At 46.1% G+C, this 21,531-nt stretch overlaps 1 protein-coding gene across 1 annotated transcript in view; it reads right to left on the bottom strand.

Annotated features, from left to right (window-relative positions):
• Window positions 1-1,749: 1,749 nt before the first annotated feature.
• LOC119171580 (phospholipid-transporting ATPase ABCA3) overlaps window positions 1,750-21,531 on the bottom strand; it is a 35,552-nt gene continuing 15,770 nt past the window's right edge. Inside the window, exons 9-17 of the mRNA XM_075885153.1 lie at window positions 19,754-20,035; window positions 14,535-15,092; window positions 13,619-14,186; window positions 12,311-12,439; window positions 9,670-10,009; window positions 6,537-6,789; window positions 4,818-5,170; window positions 3,706-4,057; window positions 1,750-1,983 (exon numbers count right to left, since the gene is read on the bottom strand). Of these exons, the coding sequence (XP_075741268.1) occupies window positions 1,750-1,983; window positions 3,706-4,057; window positions 4,818-5,170; window positions 6,537-6,789; window positions 9,670-10,009; window positions 12,311-12,439; window positions 13,619-14,186; window positions 14,535-15,092; window positions 19,754-20,035 (3,069 nt within the window). The remainder of the gene's footprint in view (window positions 1,984-3,705; window positions 4,058-4,817; window positions 5,171-6,536; window positions 6,790-9,669; window positions 10,010-12,310; window positions 12,440-13,618; window positions 14,187-14,534; window positions 15,093-19,753; window positions 20,036-21,531) is intronic.

The raw sequence follows: 21,531 nt of genomic DNA, 5'->3' as shown, positions 1-21,531 counted from the left end.
TCTTGTAAAAACTCAATAATAAAGGCCTTTAGCAACGCTTTTCCGGATATCTTGCGCAGGGTATCATAGGTTAAGTTGTATTTATGGTGACTGAAACGCAGTAAGACAATGTTTGAAAGTTATAGTTTGCTCACCGGTGCTTCAAAAAGCCCAGCGTTCAACCCTGGGCTTTTTGAAAGAGACATAGACAATCCCCTAACGTAGACAAAGACAGAGACAACCCCCCAACGTAAGAAGCAAGCTACTAAAAGAGAGGACCAGTACTAACACTGGATCGCTGTCTAAAAAATGTCGGTGGGGATCCCTCGGGATATCGCAGCTTCCACTGCGCGACAGATGAGCTGGCATTGGTCTTCTGGCTCGGAGGCACGCAGGAGGGACTCCCACGACTCTGGGGTGTTTGTGTTGTCCGTGTTGTGGTGCGTGCAAGTCCACACCATCTGTACGAGTGTGGCTGGAGATGAGCAATGTTAACACTATCTGTTCCGTAAAAAAATTGCTGTATAAGAGAGGGTGTGGGAAGCGGCCCCTCTGTAGTTTACGCCATTGGATGGCCTTGCGCTTTATCGTATACGCATCTTCCGAGTCGGTATTGCTGGATGACGTCGGTATAAGTAGCGAGTGGAGAGCTCTGCGACATACTGTCAGGGGAAGCGGTGCGATAAAAAACTACACTCGGCTCAGCTAAAAATTAGGGCGAGTGTGTGCGCCTGGGCGTTTCCGTGGAGCGACTCGTGGGGTGGAGCCCATAGGCCAGAGTACATTATTCCGTCCCTAGGATGACGTGCACCAAAGCTACTTCCAGAAATAAACCTCCAGGTGCAAGGCAACCCCAACCATTGAACAGATCACGTCAAGATTCTGGGCACACACCTACAGGAAAACGGCAGCAACACTATTTCGCTCCAGCGCATCGACCAGTCGGTAGTGCAGATCGAATGCCTTGACAAGTGAATCTTTAACAAGCATCGAGGTATGCGAGTCTAACCTACTGCCGCCCCTCGTTCAAGTCTTCATCTGCTCTCGCATCACTTTTCTGCACATTACCTACGTCTCACCCGGACCGAAAGCGAATGGCTGGACACGTCACTTCGCAAAGTATACAAGACGGCCCTCGATCTTCCCATGTACCCAGCCACCCATGAGTTTTTGGTTCTCGGCATCACCAACACCATGAGCGAGCTGATAAACGTTACCCTCTTCACCCAACATGAACGGCTCTCGCGCACACGCACTGGCCGAGCTATAGTGCAGAAAGTTGGAATCTCACCAACGAGGGCAACCCCCAACTTTGTGGACCTTACACCGGAATACCATCGAAGTCTCCACATTTCCCCAATTACCAAGCAGACGCATACGGAAGACCACGCTGGGAGACGGGCCGAATGTCTATTCGAGAAACGCTTCAGCGGACGTCGTCACGTAAACGGACTGCTCGAAGCCAGCGATAGTGGTGGTAGAACTCATCCCACACTGTAGCTGGTACACAACATGCAGCATTACAAACAGAAGCAGTCACCATAGCAAAAGAAATTGCCATCATGCTTGCGCTAGCTGATCCGTTTACCAAAGACGTCATCAGTGACTCTCAGCAGGTGATCCGCAACTATACGATGTCGGCCGTGTCTCTCACCAGGCATTTCACACCCGAATTTCTGCTTCCCCCTCCTCTTCTACATTAGCAGCGAGACAAACTTGCTCATAAAGCGGCACCATCAGCCGGACAGGCATGCACTTTATTGCTGTTTCTCACGCGACGGCGACGGCCACCGGTTTGACGTCCTCGTACTTGGCCATCTTGAGAAGCACGTGCTCCATAGAGACGTCACTCAAGATGACGTCGATCGCGCTGTCGCTTAGTTGCTGCTTCAGGTTGTGGGCGGTTACCACGGCGGTGCTCCACGGCATCTTCAACTCGGTGGAGTACTCCAGCGCCATTGACAGACGGCCCATATACACCGAACCAGGAAATGCTGCCTGCACCTGCGCGTGGTAATACTTGACATTTGGTGACAATAATATACATAGCAAGCTGTTCTTGTTTCTGTTGTAGCAACGAAAGAAAAAAAAAGACATGGGGGGGGGGGAACTCATTCGGGCACCAATGACCGAGGTGGAAGAGCTTTTTAAGCCACACCTGTTTCAAGGACTACAGAGTGGTCTCTCTCACACCTTCATTATCCTTTTTACAAGCGCTATCTGGTCCTCGCCATTTATTTGCTAACAAAAAACGTGGACTAAGAGCTGATGCTATCAGGATTTCGAGCTTTTTCACTACACGCTTATCTCAGCATGCGTAGCCGAAAACAGCCAAATAAAAGCGAAATCAGTTGACCGCGCTCGACAGTCCTGCTCGAGCCAAAGCAGAGCGGGCATGCGACTGCATAGAAAATCACTGTGAAGAAAGCTTGCAGCCGATATAGTATGGTGCGATTGAGAGCTCATTTCCTCGTGCTGTCACGTTAAGGGATTGCTGGAATCACAAATTGTGTCAGCCGAATAGACTGAAAACGCTAGGAAAAATTGCGTGCTCGTTGACCAATTTCACAGATTCTTTAGGGGCTATTAAGTGTGCTATATTTCGTCGCATGGGTAATATATTTGGGGCTTTTCACAATGCACACTCGTGTCGCTAAAAAAAAAAGAATATAGTAGAAGGTTTATTCTAATCTACGTAGCTACGTTATCAGCCTTTACTGAGCCAAATGGCTCCTTAAAAGGCCTCATTGCGAATTTTGATTGCTCGCTTAGAGGAGGTGGGGCTATGGGAACTACGCATCAGGCTATTTCAGCCGGCAGTAGGGAGGTTTAGAATACCGTTTGTAAGCGCTGCGGGCGTTGCGGGCGAAGCGGGCGCCATAAGAGTTTTAGAATGGTGTTTGCACTGCTGCGAACCGCAACGCACGATCGCAGCGACACCGTAGCCTCGAAACCAGCGCTTGCGGGCCACATGTGGGCCGCCATCACCGCACGCAGCTTCGGATTTTTTGCGTGCGGTCCGCGATCGTGAACGCCTACTCGCGTCACGACGCATGCGCAGTGGCAGCGACCATACCGCAAGGGCTCGTGGTGCGCTATTCTAAAAATAGTGACTGCCCACTGGCCGCAGAAACGCGGAGCGTACGCAACCACATGCCTTTTTGGGACACTTCTAATATACTGTCGTGCGCGGGCCTACAGTATAGCACGCCTTCGCCACTTCAGAGCGAACAGTCTCCGTCGTGGTCGCTCTTCGGACAAGCAAGCGTGGATAAGAGGAGCTATTCCACCGAGTTGAACTAATCCACGAATTCACGAACCGTGGCCTGTTGTCGAATGAGCGCTTGCCACTTTTAATCACTCAATCAAAAATAGCGCGCGGATTCGTTTTAGATTTCGTACAAAGGGCGGATCCGAGACAAAATTGCGCGATGAACGTCCCAATAACGATGAAGTGAGAACGCGCTGCTCACTAGGCCCCGATTTTCGCCACAGGCTTTTAGGGGTCAAGACTGGGCAGTATATACAATTCTTCGAATGCGACATCAGGCTGTGGTCCTGTGCTTGGCCGCAATTATTGTCGAAAAACCTGCATAGCCGTAACATTGGATTTTAAACTACAATGGTACATGTCCAACTGAGCAATGGTATGAGGCAGACTTCCTCCCTCACCTCGGCGCCGATCTCCCCCCCCCCCTCTAAGCGCAAGCCTATGTATTAACAAACCTGGGTGTGTATGGTGCTAATGATAACGGTATTCTGGAACACCGATGGCTTCAGCTTGACGAGGATCATAGAGCCTTTGCAGTACCGCTTGCGGAGATCACCGATGCTGCCTAAACACTGGAACTGGCCATTCAGCATGATGGCCATGCGGTCCGAGATGACCACACAGTCCGACACACTTTGCGTCACGATCAAGATCGCCGACTTGGCCATCTGCTTCAAGATCTGTATGGAACGGTAGATCTTTCGCTTGGATATCGTGTCGAGTCCCGTGGCAGGGTCATTCATCAGCACGACTGGAGGAAGGCCGACGATGGCTATGGCCACAGCAAGTTTGCGGCGAGTCACTGCGCTGTAGTTGAAAAGCAAGCAGGGAATAAAAATATACGTCATTTTTATAAGTACCTAAATGACGTAACCACGAGTGAATTCACCCTGAGGACGAGCAGATATAGATGTTATCTTAAATTAAATGCATGACCCAACACGGTGGTCTAGCAGTTTTATATGGTGCTTAACAGCTCACAAAGATCACGAGATCTGAACTCGCCCGAGGTGACCGCATTTTCGATTAAGGCGAAAATGTCCGAGGCCCGTGTGCCTAGATTTGGGCGCACGTAAAGCAACACAAGGGTGCCGATATTTTCGGGGCCCCAACCACGGCGTCTTTCACTTGTTATTTAGGTAAATGAACGTGTTCTCGCCAAACTATATTTGCTGTCATGCTGGTCTGACCATGCGCTGAAAGCGACAGAGGAAATCGTTTGTTTTTATCCCATTTTTCGTACATACCATTGACTTCGGATGCATTTACAACTGGTAGAATATGTTGGTAATCTCAGTTTGTTTCCGAAATCTATACGAGTATTTTTTTTATGTTTCGCGTATACCATTCTTTATTCACCTCCCTCGTTGTGCAGTACACATGCTTCTTTTTTTTTAGCATTATTTTCCAAACTCCAGGTTTCTGCCCCACCTGTTAGTGCTGATGAAATGATCACGCGTTTTTCCTTCTTTTCATGGACAGCGGGAAGTTCTTGGTCATGGCTTGGTAGTACAAATGCCGTTTCGAAAGTGTACGCGCTTGTTAAATGGGGGAAAGAGCACAACACCTTGTCGAGTCTACGGTGTTGTCGACAACGGCGCCAAGGTTGAGCAGCGAGATCATGTGCTCGAGCATCTTGTTGATGGTGTCGCCCGTCATGCCACGCACGCGGGCGTACAGCGTCAGCGTCTGGCGCACCGTCAGCCGACCGAGCACTCCGTCGTAGTGAGGGCAGACGCCGATGCGCTGCTGCCAGGCGGACGTGTTGCTGAGCAGCGTGTGGCCAATCAGCGCGGTGCCCGATGTGGGCGGCAGCACGCCGGACAGGATGTCCAGGAGCGTCGTCTTGCCGCAGCCTCGCAGACCGAGCACCACGAACGTCTCGCCAGGATCCACGTGGAACGTCAATCCTCGAAGTACCTGTCACGGTAATCGATCCGCGTGCCAGCCGCAGTTCGCTAGTGGTTATGATGCGATGTGAACGTCAATCCTCGAAGTACCTGTCACGGTAATCGATCCGTGTACCAGCCGCAGTTTACTAGTGGTTATGATGCGATGTGAACGTCAACCCTCGAAGTACCTGTCACGGTAATCGATCCGCGTGCCAGCCGCAGTTTGCTAGTGGTTATGATGAGATGTGAACGTCAATCCTCGAAGTACCTGTCACGGTAATCGATCCGTGTGCCAGCCGCAGTTTGCTAGTGGTTATGATGATCGACTGCTGATACAAAGGTCGCGGGATCGAATACCTGCCGCTGCGGCTACATATCGATGGAGGCGAAATTCTAAAGGCCCATGTGCTTATATAGATTTAGGCGCATGTTGAAGAAGCAGTGGTGGTTGAAATTTTCGAATCCCTCTACTACGGCCTCCTTCATGATCACTTCGAGTTTAATTAGCCTACTAACAGATCTGTATACGCTTAGCAGACGTGTAATTTTTTAGTTTCGTGCTACTAGTGTCTCGTCAAAGTTTATTAGCAATGTAGAACTGCTCGAAGAGAACTCCAATAAATAGAATGTCGCTTGAGCCTACGTTTCGACGATAGGACTTGTTTTCGGTGGAGTGAGCGCAAGTTTCTTTGTTCAAATGGCTGAGCGGCGTTCCTTGTTTAACAACATGAAATCATTTAGAGCCTTGATCATCTTCCCAACTTCTGGATTGTTTAGACTAATACTGTTTGAACAGTGAGCCCAGATACTGCTGCCTATAAGAACCTGTTAATGTTAAAGACATACTCGCCGTTATTTTCACAGCTACTGGCATCGTGGTGTCTACTGTTTGCCTGCAATGGTTATGAAAAAGATATTGTTTGCCACTATATTTGTTAATATCGTTGAAAGCTGGAGAGTTGGTACGTAAGCATTGATGCAACTAGATGGGACGCAGTAAGAAAATAAAAGCTCTATGGAGGAGAAGCGTTTTTGCGACATGTTTATTTATACTTCTCGGTTTGCAATACTTAGGTTGATTCGACTAGAAGGTACTAAGCGAATGAGTTAAGGAATGTCCCTAATCGAATTTATGCAAGTGAAAACACGTAAACACCAGTGGCTGTACCGGTGTGATGAGTCTAAGAGCGAATTTGGGGCATCTTAAAAAATGTAGCTATATTATCACGAAAAGACGTTCGTGAAAGGTTTATTTTTCATGTCCTCACAGAACCTGATTCGCGAGTGAAGCACGTGTTGGAACGTCTGCGCCCATGACGTGTGCTGTATACGTCTTGTGGCACCTACGTATGTGAAAACTGAAAGACGAATGCCATTGCAGAACGCTTACATACCTGCCGGTTATTGGTGTTCTGGCGAATGTCGAGTATAACGAGCCTCGGTTTCGTGAAGTCATTGCCGGCGAGTATCTTCTCCACGACCTTCCTCTCCTCGGCCACTCCCTCGCGCAAACCCTGAGCCGGTGCTGCCGGTGTTTGGGAACCCGATCGGAACCACCGCAGCATGCCGTGCTCCAGCAAGCCAAGCAACACCAGCAGCAGAAAGCCTTCCACGAGCATGACGAGGAGCTCGACGAGAACGGCGTCCCTGCATTTTCCGCACAGACTTTTCGAACTCGTACAATGACATCACGATCGAGTGCGGCTCCCACTTAATCCGCATTTGGGTCCCTTAATCCCAATTTTCCTGAAATCCTACAAGCTCGGAGACCACAATTAAATATAATTATCCTGGATGACGGAATCGAGAAATTAAGGATTTGTGAGCTTAGCGTGTTTTCGAACTGTCGAATATAGGGCTGGACGATACACTTCAAAAGAGTTTTTTTTTTGCTTTTTTTTCTAAGCTTGGTTGCAGCGCGCGACTGGATCACGACCACTAGACAAAACCACATCGACGACTCGCTGCAAGTCGACTCTGCTCCACACAAACCAACCCCTTCTCCGCACCCATCCCTGAAGAAAAAAAAAACACTCATTTACATAATATTACGAATAAAGCACCCTATAGGCCGTTCTGTTCCTACAAAGTATGCAGTGTGGTGTCCTCTTAGCCGTTAATGCCCCGAAAACATATAGTTTCGCACTTAACTTAAAGCAGCTTGTCGTTATTTAGAACACTAGAAGTCACCTACAGGAAACAGAGAGGCAAGGGAAACACCAAAGCTCTTATCTGTGGATCTCTAATGTCTCCGTGTGCCAGGGGTACAATCGGCTCTCCGCTGCCGCGGACAGCCACTGTTGCATGTGGATACCACTTAACACTCTTATTCATCCTGCCGCCGTACTGGTAGGTCTATTCTGAATAGCGCCTAAAGGTTTGCCGTGCTGGATTGCCACCGTCACCAAGTTAACACACTTTGAAAGACCACAGGTAAACCCCATGTCTGTTTGTACAGATTTTCTTCCTCTTCCAGCCTGTTAAAAAAAAAAAAAAAAAACTTGCCTCCGCCTCCTCGAAAAGGAATCGTGAGTAAATGCAAATGCACTTCTTGCGCCGAGAGTACACGGCGTAGTAATTTTATAGGCGTAAATTAATGACGAGATAATGATTCGTAACGTAAACATTTATTTACACATTTCATCAGCCAGCGAACGGCCAAGAGTGAGGTGAGCGCTTCACTCCGCTTATATATACGTACGAGCGAGCGGACGGAATAGTGGGGCGCAGGGAGGAGAGAGAGCAAACGGCGAGAGGAGAGGCGAAGCACTGCACCTGTCATTGCTAAGGTCCCTAGATGAAACAAGTTTCCAAGGTAGCGACACCCTCCCTTTTTCTCCTCGCTTATGTGCCTGAAGCGCCCCCTAGAAGGTTTAAAACTTTCATTCAAAAGCGAATGTTTAGGTTCTGTTGCTACGGTGAATAGATGTAAATGAAACAAAATGGAACGAAATAAGACATAGAATAAACAGTTACCTTTATGAACATAAACGGCACAACACAAGAGCAAGTGGGATGTGCGTTACTCAACCGGCAACGTTGGGCAGTTCTATACTTTACACCACTAGCCATGGCGTCTCGCGTAGTACATTTTAGTTCCACGGCCGCGGTATTTCGTCCAGTTCTAACTAGTCCACTTCTCCGATTGTGTTTTGTTCGTGCTATGACACAGTGAACGTGCTTTTTGCTGGATCCTGTAAGTGGCCACAGGGCGTGACGTTGTGACGATTGATTACAACCGGCTTGTGCACACGCAAGAAAAAAAAAAAAAACTACGACCAGACTGGTACGAACACTCGTCCAGCAGCACTGCGATGACTTTTTTTTTTTTAAATGTGCCCATTTGGACAATCGTGATGCCAAGTGATTCTGATGCGGTGCTGGGAACTTCCTGAAAAGTGAGAGTTCTACTGGTGAGGTGTCTCGAAGCAGCGCGTTTCGGCTCAAGTGGGAACTGGTGAAGAGTGAAATGTTTCTGAAGGTGCGTTGATTACAACCTACAGCTGTTCTGTATACGTGCATACCCACATGTATTTGTACCAACTGGCATGCACTAGACACGCATTAGACGCGCGCCTGGCGTTTCAATAAAAACCAACAAGTGAACTCGCTTCGCAGATCCGCGTCGACATACGTTGACGGAGTTGCACGAAAGCATTCGCGTGAAATGGTTCATAGTTGCACTTCATGGTGCGCTTCATCTCGAAAAGCACGAGGTAAGTTGAAGAGAGCGAAACCATTTTCTGTTGTTTACGGCAACGCAGCATTGCTGAAAAACGCAGATGTTGCATTGAACGAGCATGGCGAAACAATCTTGGTCGACTTAGCGCACACCGAAACGCTCCTCCTCTTCAGTTTATGTTCTGGCTACGATTTTGTCTTTGGTCACGGCGAGAATCCGGCTGGAGCCATATGCGCATGCGTACTCGTTTTGAACCTTTTGCATAATAATAAATAACACCACCAGCCATTTGCAAGATCACGTGCAAGTAATGCACCAATTACAGACGCGGATATCAGAGAAAAAGAGGAGTAATCGAGAGAGTGAGGAGGACGGCTCGAGAACAATGAGTGACGCTACCTTGTTTCATCTAGGGACCTTAGTCATTGCTCCTGACGGCCATAATGTCAGCGTCTTATTAACACAAACGCTACACAAACGCTGGCAGCACAAACGCTACAAACGCGTTTCAAACGCACTGCATGCATTGAGGCGGTGGCAAGTCACGTTCTAGTCATAGAGGGGGGGGGGGGGGAGGGGCTCCGGTTGCTAGGGGTGAGGATAAGTGCGCGTGTCCAGAGCTGTTGCTATGGGAGAGGGCGGTGGACGGATCCCGACGGACGCCTGACATAGCCCGACTAATGCATTCGCATTTAAAAGGGTGTTAACTCAGTAATACGGATGGAGAAATTGGAATAAAAAACACCTACAGACTGGTACAGGCTTTCGCGTGACCGTCTATTAAGTTTTGGGTGTCGCTGTAGCAGATGTCTGCGTAAACTAAAACATCGACGGGTATTCCATACCTGTGAAATGCAAATGGGCTGAGGTGGCTGACTGTCCTTCCGTTGCTGGCGTAGAAGGTAGCGCAGCAGTATCGCAGATTCGTCAGAAGTACGGCGCCTTCGTCAGGGCTGTTGTGCAGGTAGGCGCACACGTCGTGCACCATCTGCGTCGTGCCCTGGCAGTAGCGATCTTCGCTCACCTTTTGTGCAACCTTGGTGATTGCCCAAGTGTAGGAGAATGGAGGCAGTAGGTACAGGGCCATCAACAGTGGGTCCCATGGCTGGGTGAGCGAAATCAAGTGCTTGGAACCTTGTTCTTGCGCGATCATCACCAACTGGTAGCCCATGGTGCTCACGGTTCCTGTGCCAGCCACAAAGTGATACATTTCATACCAAGTGATTAATGGCGTGGCTACTGTTTGCAGAAAGTTTAAAGCACATTCGGCGCCTGCTAAAACGCGGGCTTCAAATTGTTGAGTGGATTTCAACAGACATTTTCGCAATTTATGGAAGGTAATTTTAATAGCTCTCTCGATTTTTTCCGGAGCAAAATTTATATGGCCACTTCGTAAAATGTATCTTTTATGGGTATTACCGATAATATTTTTAGGCTGCCAAGAACTTTTATGTTCATGTAGCTGGAGAATAGCACATTCGAGAGTTCACTAACCATAAGTTTTGTGTACAAGTTTCCACAAGGTCTACACATGCTCTTGCAATACTGTTATGAGGTAAGGTCTTCTACAGGATGCTTTGATTGTGAGGATTCATGTAAGAATACCATTATGTGATTGTGACGCACGCCGTAGTAGGGAATGAGATCAATCGCCCCTTCGAAATGTGGTCATGGCGGACGGGATTCGAACCTACGCCCTTATGACTGTCAGCGTAGCGGGCTCCTCAAGCGCCCTCTTCGGCACAAAGATAACGCACCACATTCACGAAGTTGTACTGTAGTCTGTTGCAACCTCAAAAGAAATAAGAAACGGCAGGTCATAGTGATTCTTTGGTATTCCCTTCTTGATGCTTCGAGTCTCATTTTCCTTAGGCCACACTTATAAATGCTACCAGCATTTATAACCAAATACTCAAATGCGCTACCAAAAATAAATAATATCCTTCGTAAGTATTATACAACATTGGCAACCAACGAGTGCTTTAGAAAAGCGTTTCCCGAAATACCAAAGTTTGTGTATCGCCGCAACAGTAATATTAAGGACATGTTTGTGCATGCAAAAGTAAACTCTCATTCTACTCTCCAAGGAACACCTTGCTCCCGTTCAAGATACAAGACTTACAAACACCTTCAAGATCACATGATAGTTAAACGCAGTAGTAGTGATTGTGTTCATCTTATAAAATCTAGTTTTGCCTGCTCTAGGGAAAACCTTACATACAGATCCAATGTTCATGTTGTCATAAACAGTACATTGACGAAACAGGACAACCTGTTAATGTTAGATTAAATGGTCATCGCAAGGACACAGCAAAAAAATTACCCAAAGTAGTGGCACATCATTTTAATGTAGCAGGACACAACTCTCAAATTATACATCTCACACTGTACATTCTTCATTCAAACTTACAGTCCGCAAAAATACAGCCAATATACAGAGTCATACCTTAATAACAAGTTTAATACACTCCAGCCAGTCTGTATAAACGTTTGTATAGGGACTCTTGAATACATTCGTACATATGGTACATACGAAAAAAAAAAAAACACACAGTGAGTTAAGCCCTCTGTACAGGAATTCAAATCTGCCATTGTTAACTCCTGACGACCAGTTCGACAACCGGGACACATGTACATCCTCACCTTCCTACCACTTCCTTATTTTCTTTTTATTCGGGCAATACCTGTTCCTTCTTCACTCATAAAATTCGTCACAAAACCCCTCCCTCCTTTGTTGGAATGAAGGAGAGGGCACGAAGCGTAGACAAGCTAGCGCTAAAGAAATCAGTTCTGTTCTAGCCTTAAGGAAGACAAGTTCGCTTGTCGCAACGGCGGCTCGACACAACCCTGCAGCTTACGGGTTTTTTCATCTCAAGCTTCTTTTTTCCCCTCGCTATCATTGGTTACAATGAGAACAAGTGTTTCATGTTTTTGTTCAAGAGTAACTATACACCGGAGTGGCATAATTCTATTTTTTGCTTGTGACGTCTAAAGTCTACTGTAGTGTCTGCGAGAATTCCGATGTGATTTTGGGCATGGTATACGTAAATATCGCCTTCTACGAACCTCTTAACTAATTCAGCTTATATCGGTTAGCAATGCTCGCTCAACAATTAGTAATCCTCTGCTAGTAATTGTAAAGTAACATTTAAAGGGAGTCGATAGACGCATTTTCAACGCGCAGCACACACACATGAACGTTAATTATTTGACTATTTATATTCTTGCGTGCATTTGTATTCTGTACTTTGAGAAAAATGGCCACTAAACACGGGCAAAGGGGAGTAAGCATTAAAAATGATTATTACGCCTTTTTATGTCTACTAAAATGATTGCGTTTGCACGGCAATGAGGGAGTGCGGGTATGCACGTGTGTGCAAAGTTTCTCCGCAACAACTTTACGGATAATGAGTTTTTACCATCAGCCGGACGTGCAATGTCACTTGTGTCGTGATTTCCGCTTGCTTAGCGGCGCGCTTTGTTTACCTGAGAGGGCGTTGATTGCATTCACAATCAGAAAGCCGCTGATCACGGAGTCAGTGACGAAGGAGAACCAGTAGGTGAGAGCCAGTATGCTGTGGACGTAGCTGAGGAAGACCATTACCATGGTTATCGCTGAAAAAAAAAAATAAAAAGAAGTACAGCGTTTGATTAGAAAAAAAAAGTGCGAGCTTGCTTTCATGTTCTCATATAGGAAGGACTTGGCCGAGGGCAAAGGTGGGATGCAGTATTCAGGTAAAGTATGGGAACCAAATAAATATGAACATGAAAGCATGAGAGAGATAGAATCATCACTCAAATAACACTGCTTCACCTCACTGCGATGAAAGTGGTTGTTCGGGTGCGCTGATCTTCAAGAACATAAGGAGTTATTTTTCTATATCCCACACCTACTCACAGGTAATGAACAGAAAGTAAGGGCCAGTTAAACAGGGGTATCGAAATTTCTCGAGGAAAAAAAAAAGAACATGTCAAGTTTGAAATATACTAGTTTGTTTCTGTGGCTGCTATTTGGACTTCTTGGTTTGTTCTTAATACCTGCAACGTAGGTACGCTGTGTATGCATATTTATTTCTTACTTCATTCCGTGTATAATTACGCGCAGCGTTAGACATACTATAGCTAGTCTTGGTGCGCAGCATTTACAGCACAAAAAAAAAATCCTAAGGGCTGTGGTGTGTGAAATGTTTACTGAAATAATTGACACAAGTCGACTTTAGTTATCAGATATTGACTTTAGCCTACATTAGCCAAAAGTTAGCCAGTGCTACCATAGAGATGGTGCTGATATTAGGCGAGTAAATACGGTATGCTTCATCCGAATTATTGATTGGTCAGCAGCGTTTTTTTTGTGTTCAGTTGACAATGTTTTTTTTTAAAGCTGGCTCGAAAGCTGTTTATTGATTCTCATTTTATTTCACACGGAATTCTCAGAACTAAAGACAAGTACACAATGCTTGTGGCGGAATAATTATGTTATTGTTTGGATGCCGTTGATGACTCCTGATGACAACCAGACTGCATGAAAGGCGTGGAGAGCTATTACATCCACTTTCCGTAAGTCAACTCGGGTGTCTGCTTATGGCCTGTTTAACAGCTATCTCGAGCATAAATGATCCCATTTCGTCTTACATTCCGCTTTAGCTACAATTAATTCTCACTCTAGTGAATCGCCAACCCCCATGGTTTGACCAGAGCGGTAAAGCACTCGTATCATTACGTCTGATTTGAAGTTAATTCAGGGTTAATCTTTCCAATGACCGAGATAACAACCGAGTGAAACGAAGCGCTCACCGATGCTCATGAATTCCGAGTGGCAGATGAACATGGGAATGAAAAGCACGAGGAGCGCCCCTAGGGAGAGCACCATGTCCCAGACGTAGTTGCCCAGCCAGTAGATGAACGGGTGCACGCCCGAGACTAGTTGCATTGTCTTGGAATTGGTGACGCGGTCTTCGATCGGGAAAAGGACGAAGCTGGCGGCCACCACCGAAGTTGTGGCCGGCAGCAGGACCATGCGAAGCACGCGCGATGACAGCAGGGCCGACAGCTCGTCGGCGTAGCGAAGGTTTTGCGCGCCGTGTGAAGCGACCGTGTCGTTGTCCGTCCTGAGGGGCCGCAGAACGGTCACCATCATGGCGTCGTCGTCACCCGAGATCTTCCTGAGAAGCGCAGTGCCGACGGCCGCCAGGGACGCCGACTGTGTGTGGTAGGAGTCGCCGTTGTACCACGCAACGGCCTTGCCCGCCGTGTTGTTGTCAGGGCCCGCCTGGAACTCGGCGCCGGCCATGTACTCGCGGAAGGCGGTGCGCGACTTCTTGAACTCCATCATGAGACCTTGCACGTTGGTGACGTCCTTGACCTTTCGAAAGAGAGGGGGCATTCGTTTGGGGAAGGCAGGCGTCAGAGAGAACTCAAACATTGCGAGTACGTCCTCTTATAGTTAACTGAATACCATTTCCAGTGGGGTAAATTCTATATATGTGCTAAAATATAATTATGATGAAGCGCGACTGGTTAGGTGCTGTGAAAGAATGAATTTTATCATGGTCAGAAATTTTTTTTCTTCGAGTCATAGTCTACTCTATTTCTGGAGCACGTTCATGACACCAGTTTTTGACAACAAGGTGTGAAGCTGGTTCAATCGAAATATTCGTCTACGCGTCAATACCGACGGCAAAAGGGGAGAGACGCAATGCATGTCACATACCTCTGTGTCCTGCCTGTCCAGGTACCGCCGATATTCTCGCTTGAAAGGCTCAGACGCTTTGTCGGCCGAGACGAACACAGTGGATCCCGGGTGCAGCAAGGGCAAGTCGTACGTCATCCGGTCGCCCGCAAAACTGACCGCCAGCTGGTTGCCGAGGCGTTTCTCCGACTGACACTCGACGAACATGAGGGCGGCCGGCAGCAGCCAGCAAAGGACGGGCAACGCGAACGTCTGCCACGTGTAGTTGCGACGCTTCTCGATCATGGCGGCCAGCGTCTGCACGAACGTCGGCGTGCTGGCCTTCAGGTCGAAGATGCTTTTCAAGTGCTGCTCGATCTGCACCGACGACTCGTACTCCTCGACTTCGGACACGCCGCCCAGGTTTTCGGTGGGGATGATGTCTCGTTGCGAGTACTCGAACTCGGTGGCTGCGCCCGTGTGTGACTTCAGAGAGCTGCGCCGCGCCAAGGACGCTGCGCGGCGCCTAGACTCGACGTTCGCCGCGTCCAGCTCCAGAATCAACCGAGTGAAAACGTCCTGCATGGTGACCACGTTCACCTGCGAAAGGGTACCGAGCACGCAGTACAAGTAAGTAGATCTCTTTTCTAGGGATAGCTACAAGCCTACTATGTATACCGCCCCCAAGAACTCTTGAACAAAGGTAAAAGAAGCGGTGCGTTCAGGCGGAAGCAGAACGCAACGAATTAGTCCAGTGCAGTAACATCGTCTGCTTCAGTTTCTTTCATTTTACTAAACCAGTAATTAGCAGCACATGATTTCACAATCGTCCAAGACATAGCGACCTCTGTAGAGGGGTGAATATTAGGGCGCTTTTTTTTCTTGCACTTTAAATTGAAGTAACGCGAACAAAAGAGACAAAGTTAAAAGCGGACACAACCAGAAATTAGAAGAACACTAAAGTAAAACGATGAAAGAGTTTGCATTTATAAATGGTGTTCTGAGAACTCCACTTTCAAAATTTCGCTAAGATGTTTATTAATGCAGAAGGAAATCAAGGACAATTGAACGCCGTAATCTAGACGCGGGACGCCACGCATATCAAACAGCTTGTTTTCTTATTTTGGTGACATTGACGCAACGAAATTTCCTGAAACTTTATATTTTAAGTCTGTGCCTTCTCAGATGACAATTTATTTAATTTCTGTTGATTAGAATCTACGTAGAACCTAGTAGACCTCCCCCCCCCCCCTATGTTCACTTACCGAGCGTCATCTCACGGCAAGAGCACTTATTTCGCAATTGTGAAAGTAATTAACTAATATGAGAAAAATCAGCGTGTTCTCTTAACCATACAAGATGGTCTTGACAGACAGCCTTAAGAATAATGACATCATTGTAGATTTTCTTTATAAGCCTATCTAAACTTTCATTAGTTTGACAAGCATGTCCCACACGAGAAAGAATGTGCATTCTGCCCACACTGCGGGATCAAGAAGAATGAGTGAAATGTTTATATATCTACAACTGTGCGCCAACACATATCTTGGTTTTGTTGATTGCACCTTTTAGATCGCCTCAACCAGCTAAACGTTCGCATAATCATTCCCTTTGAAAAATTAATTGCTCACGAGGAGGCTAAAGGAAATCCTGTTTACAAAGCAAGCTTTACATTTTCGATTGTCGTATAACATGAAAGTATTGATAATTGATTGATTGATATGTGGGATTTAACGTCCCAAAACCACCACACGATTATGAGAGACGCCGTAGTGGAGGGCTCCGGGAATTTCGACCACCTGGGGTTCTTTAACGTGCACCCAAATCTGAGCACACGGGCCCACAACATTACCGCCTCCATCGGAAATGCAGCCGCCGCAGCCGGGATTCGAACCCGCGACCTGCGGGTCAGCAGCCGAGTACCTTAGCCACTAGACCACCGTGGCGGGGCGACATGAAAGTATTGTTCATATCAGATACACCATTCGGTGCACCTTGTATATTCTTGTAGCATTGCGATGTACTGGCCTAATTAGCTTTTTTTTTCAGGGTAGTAAACATTATTTCGGTGCTTTTCTGATATTAGGGAACAATAGAGAGAAACTTGTTACCGGAGTAACCTGCCTCAAGTCAACATTATTTAACCGTTTGCCTTTGAATGCAATATATCCAGTTCAAGTTAGAGTGGTGATAACCATTACACCAGTTTCTTTATTCTCATCCCCCCTTCTGCGGCAAGCATAGACGAGTGCTCAGCAAGTTTTACTATAACTATCATGCACTCTATAATGTGTGCCTATTTTCTGTGATTATCAGTAAATATTGTACGTTTATCTAAGCATGTGATGAGTCCTGTCGGTCTAATTTTTTCCCCAGATACTTAAGTGGATTTTGTTTATTTTTCAAGCACACGTGTTAACACTTCTATCCACATTGAATAATTCATTTCATAGCACATAACTTTACAGGGGGAGTAGGGTTGAGAGCTGGGCTAGTTGGTGAGACATCATTTAACCATATGGTGTAGTAGCGCAAATTTGACGGGGACGAAGAGGACAAGAAAACACGACACTCGCTACACTCGCAACTAATTTTTATTTCAGAAGCAGCACTTCATATATAACCCAAAACCCTAGCGACACAGAAAAGAACTACGAACACTGAATCATTGCCAACAGAAGCTTTTGCGCAGACTCAAACGATAGTATACGGCAGTTAAGCTTAGACACTTTTAGATGACATAACTAAAACAGCCCTGGGTAACATCAAATCAAAAACAAAAAACAAAAGATTATGCGGGAATTCACACGTGTTGAAACAAAATTTTTGAAACGACAAGAAGGAGAGTATGACACATGCAAACACTGATCTCAATTAAGTCCTTCGAGGTAGCTGGCTTCTCGGTTACTTAACGAAACCGATGACTTACTAATGCATCCTTCTTTTCTTTTTTTTTTAATGTGAAAGGCTTCGACAATTTTTCTGGTTAATTGGTTTCCATGACGGAAGACTACGGTTGTGTCACTGTACAGTGGTGAGCAGCCACACTGGGAACAGTGTCTCTTTATGTGAGAATGAATGTCAGTTCCTAATGATCGCTTGTGTTCTAAAAGTCGGGTGTTCAAACAACGACCCGTCTGGCCGATGTATACCTTTCCACACGTTAGCGGCAAGCAATACACGACTGATAGGCTACACTTAACAAACTTTGTTGTGTGATTTACCGTACAACTACCAGCATTAGTGTTTACTGCTATGGAAACTTTACGGTCTAGTTTGGAACATATTTTACTAAGCTTGTTGGGTGCCGAAAAAACTAATTCTAGGCTATAGCGATTACCTACGTTTTTTAAGTTATGGGCAATCTTGTGCGCATATGGAACTGACACTATCTTCTTCCTGTTTTCATTACTTGTCATTTTTTTATGAAAGTTGTTGCGTACGTGACTAATCAGCTTGTTAGCTGATCTACACAACACGTGTTTTTCGTACCCAGCATTTTTTAGCCTGATAATTTGTTGGTTGAAGCTTTTGCTAATTTTTTCTGGACATGACTTTGTTAAGGCTGCTCTCAAACATAAAAAGGCTATGCCACTCTTTACAACTTTAGAATGTGCCGATCGGTAGCTAAGAAAGGGTTTTTCCGTTCGCGGATTGTATGACCAGCATACATGTTCTGCTGTGGCATCTAACTCAATATCCAAAAACTGCAGTTTGTCATTGACTGGTAATTCATGAGTAAATTCAAGCCCTCTACTATTTTTTTTGAAGACTTTCAAAACTTCTGCGACCATTTTATCCCGACCATCCGATTCAATAAAAACCAAAAAGTCATCTACAAACCGAAACACTTTGAGTGCAAGCCCTTTAAGGTTTAAATCTATTGCCTTGTCCATTTTTGCTAAATAAAATGTGCTTAAAACCGGGGCTACTTTCAAGCCCATTGTGATACCGGATTTTTGTCGGTACATAGCCTCTTTACAGGGGGAGTGGGATACATAAAATAAACTATAAACAAGACCAAACAAAGTAATGTCTCTTCTGTAAGGCAGAAAATTCGCCACAGGTAAAAAAAAAAAAACAGGTCACAAAGGAAACCCTTCTGTCATGAATATGTCGAAAAAGACGTCACTGTATAAGATAAGAATATCAACGCGTTAAAATTCACCTAAAAAATTAAAGCGAAATATCTGGTTCGTTTAACCGACCGTCATAGATTCGATGTTCATTCCTCGCATGTCGTTTTCAAGATATTGAAGCGCTGCTGACACAGGCGTGCATCCATTGCGCATGCCCAGAAAGTAGACGACCGAGTGGCGGTGTTCTTGAAGCACTCGGCTCTCCGGCACTCTGGCCTGTGGTCGATGTTGAATGCACATGCGGCAAAGGCGAGAATCGGTTAAGATGAATATTGAAATGGACTCAGAATAGAGTGGGAATTGGTTTAAATGAGACTATAGTTGAAGGAAGAACTTAAGGTTGTGTGAATTGGTGACAGATGCGAGAGACAAGCCCACATGCCATTAGGTTAAGCAGGTCTCACGCAATAATAGTTCTCATTATTATTCGCGAGGAATGTCACTAATAAGGAATACGTAAATCACACAGAAGTTAAACACATTTTCACGGGGCATAGTAAAATTATGGTGGAGCTCGCAGCACTTAGTAGTTGTGCATACTTCAGTGCCTATTACTTTTCCGTCATATAGCTTGATACGCATTCCTTTAACTGCTCCTCGAGTTTCTTTTTATCCTGAGGGTTTGTCTCGTGAGCTCACAGGCCAGGTGAATTCCCACTACGTTTCATACGCAAGGTGTAACACTGTGGATATTATGCAAGAAGTTCGGTCACTAAAGTGCGTAAGTCAGCGCGCTTCGCGCTTGTGTTTTGTCGTTGTACGTAATCATGGCCTCCGCGATGGGTGCCGGCTGCATACCAACGTGACTGATCGCAGAGGCCGTGATACAAAAGCAAAGAAATGCTAAGCCATCCAGAACAACCTACTAGCAAGCATACAAATCACGAGGTTTGTTTCATTACAAAGCAACATGCATCTGTATTTACTACTCGGTCTAAAATTATTGAAAAAATCACACTATGGGTAGTAAAATTAATAAACCATTTCTCGGTGTGGACACTTCTACTGAAACAAATTGCATTGGTTTACATAGCATTTTGTTTTGATGGTGTCCTTTCAACGCTTTCTCATCAACACCGCTTCCATTTCATCGCTGTAGCAAATGATCAAACGCTCTCGCACCTGAAGGGCCTGTAAGGTACGCTTTGTTTCGAACTTGGGGCCCTTTTGAATGGTAACGTTGTATCCGGTGCCATAGCGCCGTTGCAGGAACCCAGTGCGGCCGCAGCACTTGAGAGCCCCGTAGCCCAGGACGGCGATGCGGTCGGCGATCACTTCGACAGCCTCGACCTCGGGCGTTGTGATGATGATGCACGTTGTTGGCCTCAGCTTGTCCAGCACCTGCCACACGTTCATGCGCGAGGCCGCATCCATGCCACGCACAGGCTCGTCCAGAATCAGAACCTGTATGTTGGCAAGATGGTTGATCGGGCGAGTTGGTCAGTCATGATGATACGTAGACAGGAACAGAAATAAAATGTACTCACTAGGCGCAAAAAAAAAAAAACATTCCCTCGCATGTTTTCTCCTCAGTCTCACTTCTATTTTCTACCTCCTAGCTATACTGTACTTAATCAGGGTTATTCTATGCTTTACCCTTCCCTTCCTCCTCACCCTCATAATAATTTCACGCCCCATTGCTTTACTATGCTATACATGACCATGCTTAACATTGCTGTTTCATATACGATTTTGCTTACGTGACGCCATGCATGCTATGCTGTGCTTTACGCGCTTTACGCCTTCCCTCCTTTCCCTTCTTATCCTCAAATAACTCCTCAAAACCGTCATTTACGTTACCTCTCCCTCGTCATGCTATACTTTACCTGGATATGCTGTACATGACATATGTTATACATGGTGTGGCCTGCATGGCACCAAGCGACAACATGAGAAGACAGCATACCACGTCCTAGGCCACTAAAGTGCGTCGCACTGAAATATTCAAGTGCACCGCATGTTAGCGTCCTTGAACACGGGGTGTCGCTGGAGCCAATGTTTCGACAAATGGTGTTGTCTTCCACTGTTTCCCTGAAGAAGACAAGACCGCTCGTCGAAACGTTGGCTCCAGCGACATCCCATGTTCAAGCATACTTCGTATCTTGATTATGGTTCACACTGAACAAAGCATTTTACGAATGCATGTTCCTAAGTTGTCGGCGCTACTTCTATATAAGAATAATAAGTGCATCATATATTTTTAGGGCACACAAAACGCACGCAGAGAAATTGCTGATAAGATTGAATGAACTTGCTAGGTGCAAAAGCATTCCTGGGCAGGGTGATCAATACAGTTGACTGAAAATAAAAAGATCGTTTCCGCCTTTGAGTGATCATAGGCGAATTCTTAAAGGCCAACTCCGGCGATTTTTCGACCATGTCAAGGTTATGCTGTTTCTATGTTCCTGAGACACTCTTGTCACGAGCCCAATTGCTGAAATGCTCAGGAAATTTGAAAATAGTTTTTAATAGGTAAAAATGTGCAATACCGAAACCGAAACCCAACCGAGAGCCCTGTCTGCGTATGACGTACTATTTGGTAGAGTCGGAGGCCGTATGCTGGTTCCGCCGGCATGGAGTATGAAAACTGTGAACGCCAGTCCAGCGAAGCACCGGCCAAACACAGAGGAAGGAAGAAAGCATTCCCGTGCTATACCCGTGCTAAACACCGCGGCTGTCGCCTTGTGGAAAGCACAATAAATGCTGTAGTGGCCAAAATAGCAATGCCATCGGCTGCGTCACTTCCGTTAACATGCCAAACATGACGTCACACAGACAGTGTTGCCAATATTTCTGGCAAGTGAGGTGACCTTTTCGAGGCAATCTTTAAAATTTATTTGCAAACGATCATTGCATCACTCAAACCTGTGATTTGGCATAAAGGACTAAAATGTGCAAAG

The sequence above is a fragment of the Rhipicephalus microplus genome, unplaced genomic scaffold (assembly GCF_043290135.1).
Source record: "Rhipicephalus microplus isolate Deutch F79 unplaced genomic scaffold, USDA_Rmic scaffold_74, whole genome shotgun sequence".
Lineage (NCBI taxonomy): Eukaryota > Metazoa > Arthropoda > Arachnida > Ixodida > Ixodidae > Rhipicephalus > Rhipicephalus microplus.
The sequence above is the reverse complement of the archived record's forward strand: the minus strand, read 5'-3'. Positions and strand labels throughout refer to the sequence as shown.